We start from the raw sequence: 19,135 nt of genomic DNA, 5'->3' as shown, positions 1-19,135 counted from the left end.
ACCCTGACCCTCACCCAAATACTCACCCTGACCCTCACCCAAATACTCACCCTGACCCTCACCCAAATACTCACCCTGACCCTCACCCAAATACTCACCCTGACCCTCACCCAAATACTCACCCTGACCCTCACCCAAATACTCACCCTGACCCTCACCCAAATGCTCACCCTGACCCTCACCCAAATACTCAGCCTGACCCTCACCCAAATACTCAGCCTGACCCTGACCCAAATACTCACCCTGACCCTCACCCAAATACTCACCCTGACCCTCACCCAAATACTCACCCTGACCCTCACCCAAATACTCACCCTGACCCTCACCCAAATACTCACCCTGACCCTCACCCAAATACTCACCCTGACCCTCACCCAAATACTCACCCTGACCCTCACCCAAATACTCAGCCTGACCCTCACCCAAATACTCACCCTGACCCTCACCCAAATACTCAGCCTGACCCTCACCCAAATACTCACCCTGACCCTCACCCAAATACTCACCCTGACCCTCACCCAAATACTCACCCTGACCCTCACCCAAATACTCACCCTGACCCTCACCCAAATACTCACCCTGACCCTGACCCAAATACTCACCCTGACCCTGACCCAAATACTCAGCCTGACCCTCACCCATATACTCACCCTGACCCTGACCCAAATACTCACCCTGACCCTCACCCAAATACTCACCCTGACCCTGACCCAAATACTCACCCTGACCCTCACCCATATACTCACCCTGACCCTCACCCAAATACTCACCCTGACCCTGACCCAAATACTCACCCTAACCCTCACCCAAATACTCACCCTGACCCTGACCCAAACACTCAGCCTGACCCTGACCCAAATACTCACCCTGACCCTCACCCAAATACTCACCCTGACCCTCACCCAAATACTCACCCTGACCCTGACCCAAATACTCAGCCTGACCCTCACCCAAATACTCACCCTGACCCTCACCCAAATACTCAGCCTGACCCTCACCCAAATACTCACCCTGACCCTGACCCAAATACTCACCCTGACCCTCACCCATATACTCACCCTGACCCTGACCCAAATACTCACCCTGACCCTGACCCAAATACTCACCCTGACCCTGACCCAAATACTCACCCTGACCCTGACCCAAATACTCAGCCTGACCCTCACCCAAATACTCACCCTGACCCTGACCCAAATACTCACCCTGACCCTGACCCAAATACTCACCCTGACCCTGACCCAAATACTCACCCTGACCCTGACCCAAATACTCAGCCTGACCCTCACCCATATACTCACCCTGACCCTGACCCAAATACTCACCCTGACCCTCACCCAAATACTCACCCTGACCCTGACCCAAATACTCACCCTGACCCTCACCCATATACTCACCCTGACCCTGACCCAAATACTCACCCTGACCCTGACCCAAATACTCACCCTGACCCTCACCCAAATACTCACCCTGACCCTGACCCAAACACTCAGCCTGACCCTCACCCAAATACTCAGCCTGACCCTCACCCAAATACTCACCCTGACCCTCACCCAAATACTCACCCTGACCCTGACCCAAATACTCACCCTGACCCTCACCCAAATACTCACCCTGACCCTCACCCAAATACTCACCCTGACCCTGACCCAAATACTCAGCCTGACCCTCACCCAAATACTCAGCCTGACCCTCACCCAAATACTCACCCTGACCCTCACCCATATACTCACCCTGACCCTGACCCAAATACTCACCCTGACCCTGACCCAAATACTCACCCTGACCCTCACCCAAATACTCACCCTGACCCTCACCCATATACTCACCCTGACCCTGACCCAAATACTCACCCTGACCCTCACCCAAATACTCACCCTGACCCTCACCCAAATACTCACCCTGACCCTCATCCAAATACTCACCCTGACCCTCACCCAAATACTCAGCCTGACCCAAATACTCAGCCTGACCCTCACCCAAATACTCACCCTGACCCTCACCCAAATACTCACCCTGACCCTGACCCAAATACTCACCCTGACCCTGACCCAAATACTCACCCTGACCCTGACCCAAATACTCACCCTGACCCTGACCCAAATACTCACCCTGACCCTCACCCAAATACTCACCCTGACCCTCACCCAAATACTCACCCTGACCCTCACCCAAATACTCACCCTGACCCTCACCCAAATACTCACCCTGACCCTCACCCAAATACTCACCCTGACCCTCACCCAAATACTCACCCTGACCCTGACCCAAATACTCACCCTGACCCTCACCCAAATACTCACCCTGACCCTCACCCAAATACTCACCCTGACCCTCACCCAAATACTCACCCTGACCCTCACCCAAATACTCACCCTGACCCTCACCCAAATACTCACCCTGACCCTCACCCAAATACTCACCCTGACCCTGACCCAAATACTCACCCTGACCCTCACCCAAATACTCACCCTGACCCTCACCCAAATACTCACCCTGACCCTCACCCAAATACTCACCCTGACCCTCACCCAAATACTCACCCTGACCCTCACCCAAATACTCACCCTGACCCTCACCCAAATACTCACCCTGACCCTCACCCAAGTACTCACCCTGACCCTCACCCAAATACTCACCCTGACCCTCACCCAAATACTCACCCTGACCCTCACCCAAATACTCACCCTGACCCTGACCCAAATACTCAGCCTGACCCTGACCCAAATACTCAGCCTGACCCTCACCCAAATACTCACCCTGACCCTCACCCAAATACTCACCCTGACCCTCACCCAAATACTCACCCTGACCCTCACCCAAATACTCACCCTGACCCTCACCCAAATACTCACCCTGACCCTCACCCAAATGCTCACCCTGACCCTGACCCAAATACTCAGCCTGACCCTCACCCAAATACTCAGCCTGACCCTGACCCAAATACTCACCCTGACCCTGACCCAAATACTCACCCTGACCCTGACCCAAATACTCACCCTGACCCTCACCCAAATACTCACCCTGACCCTGACCCAAATACTCACCCTGACCCTCACCCAAATACTCACCCTGACCCTCACCCAAATACTCACCCTGACCCTGACCCAAATACTCAGCCTGACCCTCACCCAAATACTCAGCCTGACCCTCACCCAAATACTCACCCTGACCCTCACCCAAATACTCACCCTGACCCTCACCCATATACTCACCCTGACCCTGACCCAAATACTCACCCTGACCCTGACCCAAATACTCACCCTGACCCTCACCCAAATACTCACCCTGACCCTCACCCATATACTCACCCTGACCCTGACCCAAATACTCACCCTGACCCTCACCCAAATACTCACCCTGACCCTCACCCAAATACTCACCCTGACCCTCACCCAAATACTCACCCTGACCCTCACCCAAATACTCAGCCTGACCCAAATACTCAGCCTGACCCTCACCCAAATACTCACCCTGACCCTCACCCAAATACTCACCCTGACCCTGACCCAAATACTCACCCTGACCCTGACCCAAATACTCACCCTGACCCTGACCCAAATACTCACCCTGACCCTGACCCAAATACTCACCCTGACCCTCACCCAAATACTCACCCTGACCCTCACCCAAATACTCACCCTGACCCTCACCCAAATACTCACCCTGACCCTCACCCAAATACTCACCCTGACCCTCACCCAAATACTCACCCTGACCCTCACCCAAATACTCACCCTGACCCTGACCCAAATACTCACCCTGAGCCTGACCCAAATACTCACCCTGACCCTCACCCAAATACTCACCCTGACCCTCACCCAAATACTCACCCTGACCCTCACCCAAATACTCACCCTGACCCTCACCCAAATACTCACCCTGACCCTCACCCAAATACTCACCCTGACCCTCACCCAAATACTCACCCTGACCCTGACCCAAATACTCAGCCTGACCCTCACCCAAATACTCACCCTGACCCTCACCCAAATACTCACCCTGACCCTCACCCAAATACTCACCCTGACCCTCACCCAAATACTCACCCTGACCCTCACCCAAATACTCACCCTGACCCTGACCCAAATACTCACCCTGACCCTCACCCAAATACTCACCCTGACCCTCACCCAAGTACTCACCCTGACCCTCACCCAAATACTCACCCTGACCCTCACCCAAATACTCACCCTGACCCTCACCCAAATACTCACCCTGACCCTGACCCAAATACTCAGCCTGACCCTGACCCAAATACTCAGCCTGACCCTCACCCAAATACTCACCCTGACCCTCACCCAAATACTCACCCTGACCCTCACCCAAATACTCACCCTGACCCTCACCCAAATACTCACCCTGACCCTCACCCAAATACTCACCCTGACCCTCACCCAAATACTCACCCTGACCCTCACCCAAATGCTCACCCTGACCCTGACCCAAATACTCAGCCTGACCCTCACCCAAATACTCAGCCTGACCCTGACCCAAATACTCACCCTGACCCTGACCCAAATACTCACCCTGACCCTGACCCAAATACTCACCCTGACCCTCACCCAAATACTCACCCTGACCCTCACCCAAATACTCACCCTGACCCTCACCCAAATACTCACCCTGACCCTCACCCAAATACTCACCCTGACCCTCACCCAAATACTCACCCTGACCCTCACCCAAATACTCACCCTGACCCTCACCCAAATACTCACCCTGACCCTGACCCAAATACTCACCCTGACCCTCACCCAAATACTCACCCTGACCCTCACCCAAATACTCACCCTGACCCTCACCCAAATACTCACCCTGACCCTCACCCAAATACTCACCCTGACCCTCACCCAAATACTCACCCTGACCCTCACCCAAATACTCACCCTGACCCTCACCCAAATACTCACCCTGACCCTCACCCAAATACTCACCCTGACCCTGACCCAAATACTCACCCTGACCCTGACCCAAATACTCAGCCTGACCCTCACCCATATACTCACCCTGACCCTGACCCAAATACTCACCCTGACCCTCACCCAAATACTCACCCTGACCCTGACCCAAATACTCACCCTGACCCTCACCCATATACTCACCCTGACCCTCACCCAAATACTCACCCTGACCCTGACCCAAATACTCACCCTAACCCTCACCCAAATACTCACCCTGACCCTGACCCAAACACTCAGCCTGACCCTGACCCAAACACTCACCCTGACCCTCACCCAAATACTCACCCTGACCCTCACCCAAATACTCACCCTGACCCTGACCCAAATACTCAGCCTGACCCTCACCCAAATACTCACCCTGACCCTCACCCAAATACTCAGCCTGACCCTCACCCAAATACTCACCCTGACCCTGACCCAAATACTCACCCTGACCCTCACCCATATACTCACCCTGACCCTGACCCAAATACTCACCCTGACCCTGACCCAAATACTCACCCTGACCCTGACCCAAATACTCAGCCTGACCCTCACCCAAATACTCACCCTGACCCTGACCCAAATACTCACCCTGACCCTGACCCAAATACTCACCCTGACCCTGACCCAAATACTCACCCTGACCCTGACCCAAATACTCAGCCTGACCCTCACCCATATACTCACCCTGACCCTGACCCAAATACTCACCCTGACCCTCACCCAAATACTCACCCTGACCCTCACCCAAATACTCACCCTGACCCTCACCCAAATACTCACCCTGACCCTGACCCAAATACTCAGCCTGACCCTCACCCAAATACTCACCCTGACCCTCACCCAAATACTCACCCTGACCCTCACCCAAATACTCACCCTGACCCTCACCCAAATACTCACCCTGACCCTCACCCAAATACTCACCCTGACCCTCACCCAAATACTCACCCTGACCCTGACCCAAATACTCACCCTGACCCTGACCCAAATACTCACCCTGACCCTGACCCAAATACTCAGCCTGACCCTCACCCATATACTCACCCTGACCCTGACCCAAATACTCACCCTGACCCTCACCCAAATACTCACCCTGACCCTGACCCAAATACTCACCCTGACCCTCACCCATATACTCACCCTGACCGTGACCCAAATACTCACCCTGACCCTGACCCAAATACTCACCCTAACCCTCACCCAAATACTCACCCTGACCCTGACCCAAACACTCAGCCTGACCCTCACCCAAATACTCAGCCTGACCCTCACCCAAATACTCACCCTGACCCTCACCCAAATACTCACCCTGACCCTGACCCAAATACTCACCCTGACCCTCACCCAAATACTCACCCTGACCCTCACCCAAATACTCACCCTGACCCTGACCCAAATACTCAGCCTGACCCTCACCCAAATACTCAGCCTGACCCTCACCCAAATACTCACCCTGACCCTCACCCAAATACTCACCCTGACCCTCACCCATATACTCACCCTGACCCTGACCCAAATACTCACCCTGACCCTGACCCAAATACTCACCCTGACCCTCACCCAAATACTCACCCTGACCCTCACCCATATACTCACCCTGACCCTGACCCAAATACTCACCCTGACCCTCACCCAAATACTCACCCTGACCCTCACCCAAATACTCACCCTGACCCTCACCCAAATACTCACCCTGACCCTCACCCAAATACTCACCCTGACCCTCACCCAAATACTCAGCCTGACCCTCACCCAAATACTCAGACTGACCCTCACCCAAATACTCACCCTGACCCTGACCCAAATACTCACCCTGACCCTCACCCATATACTCACCCTGACCCTCACCCAAATACTCACCCTGACCCTCACCCAAATACTCACCCTGACCCTGACCCAAATACTCACCCTGACCCTCACCCAAATACTCAGCCTGACCCTCACCCAAATACTCAGCCTGACCCTCACCCAAATACTCAGCCTGACCCTCACCCAAATACTCAGCCTGACCCTCACCCAAATACTCACCCTGACCCTGACCCAAATACTCAGCCTGACCCTCACCCAAATACTCACCCTGACCCTGACCCAAATACTCACCCTGACCCTCACCCAAATACTCACCCTGACCCTGACCCAAATACTCACCCTGACCCTGACCCAAATACTCACCCTGACCCTCACCCAAATACTCAGCCTGACCCTCACCCAAATACTCAGCCTGACCCTCACCCAAATACTCAGCCTGACCCTCACCCAAATACTCACCCTGACCCTGACCCAAATACTCACCCTGACCCTCACCCATATACTCACCCTGACCCTGACCCAAATACTCACCCTGACCCTGACCCAAATACTCACCCTGACCCTCACCCAAATACTCAGCCTGACCCTCACCCAAATACTCACCCTGACCCTCACCCAAATACTCACCCTGACCCTGACCCAAATACTCACCCTGACCCTGACCCAAATACTCAGCCTGACCCTCACCCAAATACTCACCCTGACCCTGACCCAAATACTCACCCTGACCCTGACCCAAATACTCACCCTGACCCTGACCCAAATACACACCCTGACCCTGACCCAAATACTCAGCCTGACCCTCACCCAAATACTCACCCTGACCCTCACCCAAATACTCACCCTGACCCTGACCCAAATACTCACCCTGACCCTCACCCAAATACTCACCCTGACCCTGACCCAAATACTCACCCTGACCCTCACCCATATACTCACCCTGACCCTGACCCAAATACTCACCCTGACCCTGACCCAAATACTCACCCTAACCCTCACCCAAATACTCACCCTGACCCTGACCCAAACACTCAGCCTGACCCTCACCCAAATACTCAGCCTGACCCTCACCCAAATACTCACCCTGACCCTCACCCAAATACTCACCCTGACCCTCACCCAAATACTCACCCTGACCCTCACCCAAATACTCACCCTGACCCTCACCCATATACTCACCCTGACCCTGACCCAAATACTCACCCTGACCCTGACCCAAATACTCACCCTGACCCTCACCCAAATACTCACCCTGACCCTCACCCATATACTCACCCTGACCCTGACCTAAATACTCACCCTGACCCTCACCCAAATACTCACCCTGACCCTCACCCAAATACTCACCCTGACCCTCACCCAAATACTCACCCTGACCCTCACCCAAATACTCACCCTGACCCTGACCCAAATACTCACCCTGACCCTGACCCAAATACTCACCCTGACCCTCACCCAAATACTCACCCTGACCCTCACCCAAATACTCAGCCTGACCCTGACCCAAATACTCACCCTGACCCTGACCCAAATACTCACCCTGACCCTCACCCAAATACTCAGCCTGACCCTCAGCCAAACACTCAGCCTGACCCTGACACTGACCCAAACACTGACAGTAAATCTGACCTGAGCGCGAACCCTCACCTTAACCCTGAACCCTAAGGTGAAACATGACTGCTATTCCAACACTGCCGCTTCTCAGAGGCTCCAATAACAGGAACCAGAGTTTACATTATCGAGTGACAATAAGGCAGGGATGATTAAAACCAGACGAGCAATGCCCCCCCACCCACACACACTCAAACAAAGACAGACAGACAGACACACTCACACACACAGACAGACACAGCGTCTCCGGTTGATGCCAGTATAATACAGCAAGCTCTGTATGACCCACACATTGTCAGGAGCCTGTCACACTGACCTGTTAACAACAGCAGAGAACGTTCAGTCTCCTGACCCACCAATTTAATCTTCTTAAATCGCATGGAAGAGTGAAAGGTCATCTTGAACACCCGCTGCCCGCTGGACTGTAGGTATACCTCCACGCAGTCACATGTGTGTGTACTATCACTGGGGTCTTGGGTCACCAAGGGTGGAATGTCCCTTGTACCCAACACGTATAAATATTTCCGATATATCGTATCATTCCTTGGGTCAGTGGCAAACTAGGAGCAAAAGAGGAAATTTTAACACAAAACTCAGAGAAACACTCCCAGGACAGGTACAGCACGGGGTTAGATACAGAGTAAAGCTCCCTCTACACTGTCCCCCCATCAAACACTCCCAGGACAGGTACAGCACGGGGATAGATACAGAGTAAAGCTCCCTCTACACTGTCCCCCCATCAAACACTCCCAGGACAGGTACAGCACGGGGTTAGATACAGAGTAAAGCTCCCTCAACACTGTCCCCCCATCAAACACTCCCAGGACAGGTACAGCACGGGGTTAGATACAGAGTAAAGCTCCCTCAACACTGTCCCCCCATCAAACACTCCCAGGACAGGTACAGCACAGGGTTAGATACAGAGTAAAGCTCCCTCTACACTGTCCCGATCAAACACTCCCAGGACAGGTACAGCACAGGGTTAGATACAGAGTAAAGCTCCCTCTACACTGTCCCCCATCAAACACTCCCAGGACAGGTACAGCACGGGGTTAGATACAGAGTAAAGCTCCCTCTACACTGTCACCCCATCAAACACTCCCAGGACAGGTACAGCACGGGGTTAGATACAGAGTAAAGCTCCCTCAACACTGTCCCCCCATCAAACACTCCCAGGACAGGTACAGCACAGGGTTAGATACAGAGTAAAGCTCCCTCTACACTGTCCCCCCATCAAACACTCCCAGGACAGGTACAGCACGGGGTTAGATACAGAGTAAAGCTCCCTCTACACTGTCCCCCCATCAAACACTCCCAGGACAGGTACAGCACGGGGTTAGATACAGAGTAAAGCCCCCTCTACACTGTCCCCCCATCAAACACTCCCAGGACAGGTACAGCACGGGGTTAGATACAGAGTAAAGCTCCCTCTACACTGTCCCCCCATCAAACACTCCCAGGACAGGTACAGCACGGGGTTAGATACAGAGTAAAGCTCCCTCAACACTGTCCCCCCATCAAACACTCCCAGGACAGGTACAGCACGGGGTTAGATACAGAGTAAAGCTCCCTCTACACTGTCCCCCCATCAAACACTCCCAGGACAGGTACAGCACGGGGTTAGATACAGAGTAAAGCCCCCTCTACACTGTCCCCCCATCAAACACTCCCAGGACAGGTACAGTACGGGGTTAGATACAGATGTATCACTCACATCTTTAACGTTACGACATAGGACCACGTAACGACAGGCTCTCTTCCATTGGATCTGTCCCAGGGTGGAGGAGACCAGAGCGTTCTTCAGGAAGAACAGGGTCCCGCTGTAATCCAGGATGAAGACATTGTCCTTGGTTGGGATGAACTTGCGGTATCCGTGCGAGAGATGTGGGGCCACCGTCCGACTGACTGCCTTCCTGCGACCTCCGAAAGTCTGGAAGTACAGGCCTTTGGTATCTGTGTGGGGAAGGGGGGGGGGGGGGCGCGGGGGGAGACAGAGCATACAGTGTGTCAGCAAGGCAGAGTGATGGAGTCAACCTGCAAATATAGCCCTGTCTGTGGGCCAGTGCTGGGGGGGAATGCTGGTGGGATCATTGGGGCGGGAGTCCTGGTGGGATCTCTCGTGGGGGGGAGTCCTGGTGGGATCTCTCGGGGGGGGGGGGAGTCCTGGTGGGATCTCTCGGGGTGGGGGGGGGGGCAGGAGTCCTGGTGGGATCTCTCGGGGTGGGGGGGGGGGAATCCTGGTGGGATCTCTCGGGGTGGGAGGGGGCGGGAGTCCTGCTGGGATCTCTCCAGGTGGGAGGGGGGAGTCCTGGTGGGATCTCTCCAGGTGGGAGGGGGGAGTCCTGGTGGGATCTCTCCGGGTGGGAGGGGGGAGTCCTGGTGGGATCTCTCCGGGTGGGAGGGGGGGAGTCCTGGTGGGATCTCTCGGGGGGGGGGGGGAGTCCTGGTGGGATCTCTCCGGGTGGGAGGGGGGGAGTCCTGGTGGGATCTCTCGGGGGGGGAGGGGGGAGTCCTGGTGGGATCTCTCGGGGGGGGGAGGGGGGAATCCTGGTGGGATCTCTCGGGGGGGGAGGGGGGAGTCCTGGTGGGATCTCTCGGGAGGGGGAGGGGGGAATCCTGGTGGGATCTCTCGGGGGGGGGGGGGGGGGGGGGGAGGGGTGTGGGATCTCTCTGGCGGGTGGGGGGGGGGCTCTGCCCCTGATCACTCTCCCTGGAGCACAGTCGATCGGGGTGATGCAGTCGCGGTGCGGGAGGAGGAGGGGGGGTGTTTAGATTGGTCAGGAGAGACTGATTTCCTCCGGTTTGGGGGAAGTTTCCGGAACCAGCCTTCAAACTGGAGTCCGACTGTCCGGGGGTCGGGGGTGGAATCACCTCCTCATCAAAGGGAGTCTGGAATTCTCCCCCAAGCCCACGGTGGGGGGAAAGAGAGGGGAGGAGTGATGGGGGGAATTTAACAATTTCCAAACTGAGATTTGAGGGCTGAATGGCCTCCTGTTCCTGTGTGACAGGCTGCAGAGAGAGGGGCTGAATGGCCTCCTGTTCCTGTGTGACAGGCTGGAGAGAGAGAGGGGCTGAATGGTCTCCTGTTCCTGTGTGACAGGCTGGAGAGAGAGGGGCTGAATGGCCTCCTGTTCCTGTGTGACAGGCTGGAGAGAGAGGGGCTGAATGGCCTCCTGTTCCTGTGTGACAGGCTGGAGAGAGAGGGGCTGAATGGCCTCCTGTTCCTGTGTGACAGGCTGGAGAGAGAGGGGCTGAATGGCCTCCTGTTCCTGTGTGACAGGCTGCAGAGAGAGGGGCTGAATGGCCTCCTGTTGCTGTGTGACAGGCTGGAGAGAGAGGGGCTGAATGGCCTCCTGTTGCTGTGTGACAGGCTGCAGAGACAGGGGCTGAATGGCCTCCTGTTCCTGTGTGACAGGCTGCAGAGGGGCTGAATGGCCTCCTGTTCCTGTGTGACAGGCTGCAGAGGGCTGAATGGCCTCCTGTTCCTGTGTAACAGGCTGCAGAGGGGCTGAATGGCCTCCTGTTCCTGTGTGACAGGCTGCAGAGGGGCTGAATGGCCTCCTGTTCCTGTGTGACAGGCTGCAGAGGGGCTGAATGGCCTCCTGTTCCTGTGTGACAGGCTGCAGAGGGGCTGAATGGCCTCCTGTTCCTGTGTAACAGGCTGCAGAGGGGCTGAATGGCCTTCTGTTCCTGTGTGACAGGCTGCAGAGAGAGGGGCTGAATGGCCTCCTGTTGCTGTGTGACAGGCTGGAGAGAGAGGGGCTGAATGGCCTCCTGTTGCTGTGTGACAGGCTGCAGAGAGAGGGGCTGAATGGCCTCCTGTTCCTGTGTGACAGGCTGCAGAGGGGCTGAATGGCCTCCTGTTCCTGTGTGACAGGCTGCAGAGGGGCTGAATGGCCTCCTGTTCCTGTGTAACAGGCTGCAGAGGGGCTGAATGGCCTCCTGTTCCTGTGTGACAGGCTGCAGAGGGGCTGAATGGCCTCCTGTTCCTGTGTGACAGGCTGCAGAGGGGCTGAATGGCCTCCTGTTCCTGTGTGACAGGCTGCAGAGGGGCTGAATGGCCTCCTGTTCCTGTGTAACAGGCTGCAGAGGGGCTGAATGGCCTTCTGTTCCTGTGTGACAGGCTGCAGAGGGGCTCTGCCCTCAGGATGGGAGCTAGACTGTCTGGGTTTGGATAGTACTCACAGTTGAGAATGGATGCCCGCTTCCAGAAACTTTCCTCCGCCGTTTCCTCCGTGTTCAGCCTGGGAGCGAGCTTCCGGCCGATCCGTTTCCAAACTGCCTCGTTACTGCAGAAATCGTGTAAATAGTGGCATGTCTGTCCCAGCATCACGATATCCTTTACAGACAGATCCGAGATGATCTGATCCAGCTACACAACAGAGAACAGGAATCAGCCCATCGCCCCGGGCAGCTCCCGGTTCACAACACAGCAAAACCATTCAGCCCATCGTTCCCCCTTCCACCTCCCCTCTCCCTGCAGACAGGGGACGGCAAGTATAACCCATAGACTGGCCATGATAAACTGCCCTTTACAGCCCATAGGTTTGGGTGGACTGGCCATGCTAAATTGTCCCTTAGTGTCCAAAGATGTGCAGGTTAGGGGATTGGCCATGCTAAATTGTCCCTTAGTGTCCAAAGATGTGTAGGTTAGGGTGGATTGGCCATGCTAAATTGTCCCTTAGTGTCCAAAGATGTGTAGGTTAGGGGGATTGGCCATGCTAAATTGTCCCCTTAGTGTCCAAAGATGTGTAGGTTAGGGGGATTGGCCATGCTAAATTGTCCCTTAGTGTCCAAAGATGTGCAGGTTAGGGTGGATTGGCCATGCTAAATTGTCCCTTAGTGTCCAAAGATGTGTAGGTTAGGGTGGATTGGCCATGCTAAATTGTCCCTTAGTGTCCAAAGATGTGCAGGTTAGGGTGGATTGGCCATGCTAAATTGTCCCTTAGTTTCCAAAGATGTGCAGGTTAGGGGGATTGGCCATGCTAAATTGTCCCTTAGTGTCCAAAGATGTGTAGGTTAGGGGGATTGGCCATGCTAAATTGTCCCTTAGTGTCCAAAGATGTGTAGGTTAGGGGGATTGGCCATGATAAATTGTCCCTTAGTGTCCAAAGATGTGTAGGTTAGGGGGATTGGACTAGATCACACTCAAACATTCACACAGACTAGATCACACTCAAACATTCACACAGACTAGATCACACTCAAACATTCACACAGAGTAGATCACACTCAAACATTCACAGAGTAGATCGTGTTCAAACATTTACCCAGAGTAGATCACACTCAAACATTCACATAGGATAGATCACGTTCAAACATTCACATAGGATAGATCACGTTCAAACATTCACATAGGATAGATCACGTTCAAACATTCACATAGGATAGATCACGTTCAAACATTCACACATACTAGATCACGTTCAAACATTGACCCAGAGTAGATCACATGCAAACATTCACGCAGACTGGCTCACATTCAAACATTCACACATAGTAGATCACATTAATCAACCACCCAGAGTAGATCACATTCGAACATCTACCCAGAGTAGATCACATCCAAACATTCAGAGTAGATCACAATCAAACATTCACAGAGTAGATCACAATCAAACATTCACCCAGAGTAGATCACACTCAAACATTTACCCAGAGTAGATCACACTCAAACATTCACACAGACTCAATCACACTCAAACATTCACATAGAATACATCACGTTCAAACATTCACACAGAGCAGATCACATCAATAATTCACACAGACTAGATCACGTTCATACATGTACCCAGACTAGGTCACATTCAAACATTTACCCAGACTAGATCACGTTCAAACATTTACCCAGACTAGATCACATTCAAACATTTACCCAGACTAGATCACGTTCAAACATTTACCCAGACTAGATCACATTCAAACATTTACCAAGACTAGATCACATTCAAACATTCACCCAGAGTAGATCACATTAAACATGGCAGCCAGGAATAGATTAATCATAGAACATAACAGATTATAGATTCAGAGTGGATCATATTCAAACACTGATCCTATAGTAGCTCATATTCAGATGTTGATTCTCAGTGGATCACAATCACAATAGATCATATTTTAAAATGACAGCAGAGAATAGATCCAATCCAATCACAGCTGTACAGATTCACCCAGAGTAGATCATATTCAGATTCTGACCAGCAGTAGATCACACTCAAATATCCAGAGCAGATCACATGGAATCATTAACCTAAAGTAGATTATGCTCAACACTGACCCAGGCTAGATCACACTCAAACAATGACCCAGAGTTGATCGATGCACAGTGGATCACAGTGATTGGATATGACCACACTCAAAGATGTGTTCAGTGTAGACCACATTCAAACATGAACCCAGAATAGATCAATCATGGTCAGAAAATGACCCATACCAGATTACACTCAAACACTAATCCCAAGTAGATCACAACAATAAATGCTGGTTGAGAGTAGATCACATTACACATTACAACATGGATGCGGGGTACATTGCATTGAATAATTTGACTTGAGTAGATCCCATGGAAATTTGGATCCAGAATGGATCACACTCCAATATTGATCAGAGTGGATCACATCCAGATATCGACCCAGGGTGGATCACCCTCAGATATTGACCTAGAGTGGATCACCCTCAGACAATGGTGTGGGTGGATCACACCAGGGCACCGGATCTCCGGTGGATCGCACCGGGGCACCGGATCTCCGGTGGATCACGCCGGGGCACCGGATCTCCGGTGGATCACGCCGGGGCACCGGATCTCCGGTGGATCACACCGGGGCACCGGATCTCCGGTGGATCACACCGGGGCACCGGATCCCCAGTGGATCACACCGGGGCACCGGATCTCCGGTGGATCGTGCCGGGGCACCGGATCTCCAGTAGATTACACCGGGGCACCGGATCTCCGGTGGATCACGCCAGGGCACCGGATCTCCGGTGGATCACACCGGGGCACCGGATCTCCGGTGGATCACGCCGGGGCACCGGATCTCCGGAGGATCACACCGGGGCAACGGATCTCCGGAGGATCACACCGGGGCACCGGATCTCCGGTGGATCACACCGGGGCACCGGATCCCCAGTGGATCACACCGGGGCACCGGATCTCCGGTGGATCGCACCGGGGCACCGGATCTCCGGTGGATCGCGCCGGGGCACCGGATCTCCGGTGGATCACGCCGGGGCACCGGATCTCCGGTGGATCACGCCGGGGCACCGGATCTCCGGTGGATCGCGCCGGGGCACCGGATCTCCGGTGGATCGCGCCGGGGCACCGGATCTCCGGTGGATCGCGCCGGGGCACCGGATCTCCGGTGGATCGCGCCGGGGCACCGGATCTCCGGTGGATCGCGCCGGGGCACCGGATCTCCGGTGGATCGCGCCGGGGCACCGGATCTCCGGTGGATCGCGCCGGGGCACCGGATCTCCGGTGGATCGCGCCGGGGCACCGGATCTCCGGTGGATCACGCCGGGGCACCGGATCTCCGGTGGATCACGCCGGGGCACCGGATCTCCGGTGGATCACGCCGGGGCACCGGATCTCCGGTGGATCGCGCCGGGGCACCGGATCCCCGGTGGGTCGCGCTGGGGCACCGGATCCCGGGTGGATCGTGCCGGGGCACCAGATCCCCAGTGGATCACACCGGGGCACCGGATCCCCAGTGGATCACACCGGGGCACCGGATCCCGGGTGGAAATGGATGTGAACACACAGTATGAATGATTGAGGAACTGGTTCTATGGAAAGGTGTATGATTAGAAGTGGATCTTACAAGGTTTGGGCGGAATATTGAGTTCATCGTTTGGGATGAAGCGGATGTATCCTCCTCCATGTACTATTCAGGATACTCACTAACTCAGGAGGAATCGAGAGGATGGTGAACGGACCTGTTCTCTCCTGCTTGTTGCTTCCCCCTCCACTCAGATCACACTCTGTGGTTAGTCGGGTAAAAGACATTTTCCTCCTCTTCACCTGTTTACACAGACACAGAGGGGGGAAGCACAGTTTATACATGGTTCGTTCACAGCCCTCCCCGGGTCAGTGAGAGCAGAACATCGCCCCCCCCCTCCCGGCCTCCTCCCGCAGACCCTGCCCGCAGACCCTGTCCACTCTGCCCGCAGACCCTGCCCGCAGACCCTGTCCACTCTGCCCGCAGACCCTGTCCACTCTGCCCGCAGACCCTGCCCGCAGACCCTGTCCACTCTGCCCGCAGACCCTGCCCGCAGACCCTGTCCACTCTGCCCGCAGACCCTGCCCGCAGACCCTGTCCACTCTGCCCGCAGACCCTGCCCGCAGACCCTGTCCACTCTGCCCGCAGACCCTGTCCACTCTGCCCGCAGACCCTGCCCGCAGACCCTGTCCACTCTGCCCGCAGACCCTGTCCACTCTGCCCGCAGACCCTGCCCGCAGACCCTGTCCACTCTGCCCGCAGACCCTGCCCGCAGACCCTGTCCACTCTGCCCGCAGACCCTGCCCGCAGACCCTGTCCACTCTGTCCGCAGACCCTGCCCGCAGACCCTGTCCACTCTGCCCGCAGACCCTGCCCGCAGACCCTGTCCACTCTGCCCGCAGACCCTGTCCACTCTGCCCGCAGACCCTGCCCGCAGACCCTGTCCACTCTGCCCACACCCCCTGTCCGCAGACCCTGCCCACAGACCCTGGCCACTCTGCCCACACCCCCTGTCCGCAGACCCTGCCCACAGACCCTGGCCACTCTGCCCACACCCCCTGCCCACACCCCCTGGCCACTCTGCCCACACCCCCCGGCCACTCTGCCCACACCCCCCGGCCACTCTGCCCACACCCCCTGCCCACACCCCCTGGCCACTCTGCCCACACCCCCTGGCCACTCTGCCCACACCCCCCGGCCACTCTGCCCACACCCCCCGGCCACTCTGCCCACACCCCCTGGCCACTCTGCCCACACCCCCCGGCCACTCTGCCCACACCCCCTGCCCACACCCCCCGGCCACTCTGCCCACACCCCCCGGCCACTCTGCCCACACCCCCCGGCCACTCTGCCCACACCCCCGGCCACTCTGCCCACACCCCCCGGCCACTCTGCCCACACCCCCTGGCCACTCTGCCCACACCCCCCGGCCACTCTGCCCACACCCCCTGCCCACACCCCCCGGCCACTCTGCCCACACCCCCCGGCCACTCTGCCCACACCCCCGGCCACTCTGCCCACACCCCCCGGCCACTCTGCCCACACCCCCTGGCCACTCTGCCCACACCCCCCGGCCACTCTGCCCACACCCCCTGCCCACACCCCCCGGCCACTCTGCCCACACCCCCGGCCACTCTGCCCACACCCCTCGGCCACTCTGCCCACACCCCCCGGCCATTCTGCTGCCCAACTATTTACCAATTTTTCAGAATGAATTGGTTTGGATTCTGTTCTGGCCAATCAGCAAAGGCAGAGAGACAGGAGTCAGTATTTACATCAGAACTAGGAACAGGAGTGGGCCATTCGGCCCCTCGAGCCTGCTCCGTCATTCAATAAGATCATGGCTGGTCTTTTCATGGACTCAGCTCCACTTACCCGCCCGCTCACCATAACCCTTAATTCCTTTACTGTTCAAAAATCTATCTATCCTCGTCTTAAAAACATTCAATGAGGGAGCCTCAACTGGGCAGGAAATTCCACAGATTCACAACCCTTTGTGTGAAGAAGTTCCTCCTCAACTCAGTCCTAAATCTGCTCCCCCTTATTTTGAGGCCACGCCCCCTAGTCCTAGTTTCACCCGCCAGTGGAAACAACTTCCCTGCTTCTATCTGATCCATTCCCTTCATCATCTTAATGTGTTTCTATAAGATCTCCCCATCATTGCCCCATTAGACTGTGTGTTCTCTCTCTCGGCTGGAGGAGGAACGCTGGCTGGAGACGTGTTGTAATACTGCTATGGGTGAGGGACTGGGAGGCACAGGGAAGTGTACGTTCCCCTGAGTGGCTTTTCTCAGCATTACCCATAACAGCCAGTCCAACAAGCAGCTGCTCTGACAATGCAGCACTCTCCCATCGTCCCTGACACTGTAACAGGGGTGCTAACCTGGAGTGAAACCAATTTGCTAAATGGGAAAATGCTTCGGGAATCGGAAACACAAAGGGATTTGGGAATCCTTTGTTCAAGATTCCCTACAGGTTCATGTGCAGGTTCAGTCTGCAGTTAGAAAGGTAAACGTCGAGAGGGCAAGAATACAAGAGCAGGGATGGACTTCTGAGGCTGTATAAGGCTCTGGTCAGACCCCATTTGGAGGATTGTGAGCAGTTTTGGGCCCCGTATCTAAGGAAGGATGTGCTGGCCTTGGAAAGGGTCCAGAGGAGGTTGACAAGAATGATCCCTGGAATGAAGAGCTTGTCGTATGAGGAACGGGTTGAGGACTCTGGGTCTGTACTCGATGGAGTTTAGAAGGATGGGGGGGGATCTTATTGAAACTTACAGGATACTGCGAGGCCCTGGATAGAGTGGACGTGGAGAGGATGTTTCCACTAGTAGGAAAAACTAGAACCAGAGAGGGCACAACCTCAGGGTAAAGGGACCATCCTTTAAAACAGAGATGAGGAGGAATTTCTTCAGCCAGAGAGTGGGGAATGTGTGGAAGTCTTTGCCGCAGAAGGCTGTGGAGGGCCAGGTCATTGAGTGTCTTTAAGACAGAGATAGATAGGTTCCTGATTAATAAGGGGATCAGGGGTTATGGGGAAAAGGCAGGAGAACGG

General features: G+C 55.2%; 1 protein-coding gene across 1 annotated transcript in view; it reads right to left on the bottom strand.

Annotated features, from left to right (window-relative positions):
* Nucleotides 1-19,135, bottom strand: part of LOC145339670 (F-box only protein 24-like) — a 41,546-nt gene that overhangs the window by 19,366 nt on the left and 3,045 nt on the right. Inside the window, exons 2-5 of the mRNA XM_080184181.1 lie at nt 16,267-16,386; nt 12,552-12,738; nt 10,081-10,319; nt 8,683-8,926 (exon numbers count right to left, since the gene is read on the bottom strand). Coding sequence (XP_080040307.1) covers nt 8,683-8,926; nt 10,081-10,319; nt 12,552-12,738; nt 16,267-16,386 — 790 coding nt within the window. The remainder of the gene's footprint in view (nt 1-8,682; nt 8,927-10,080; nt 10,320-12,551; nt 12,739-16,266; nt 16,387-19,135) is intronic.

This window comes from Carcharhinus amblyrhynchos, unplaced genomic scaffold, assembly GCF_965287045.1.
Source record: "Carcharhinus amblyrhynchos unplaced genomic scaffold, sCarAmb.v2.hapA scaffold_601, whole genome shotgun sequence".
NCBI lineage: Eukaryota > Metazoa > Chordata > Chondrichthyes > Carcharhiniformes > Carcharhinidae > Carcharhinus > Carcharhinus amblyrhynchos.
The sequence above is the reverse complement of the archived record's forward strand: the minus strand, read 5'-3'. Positions and strand labels throughout refer to the sequence as shown.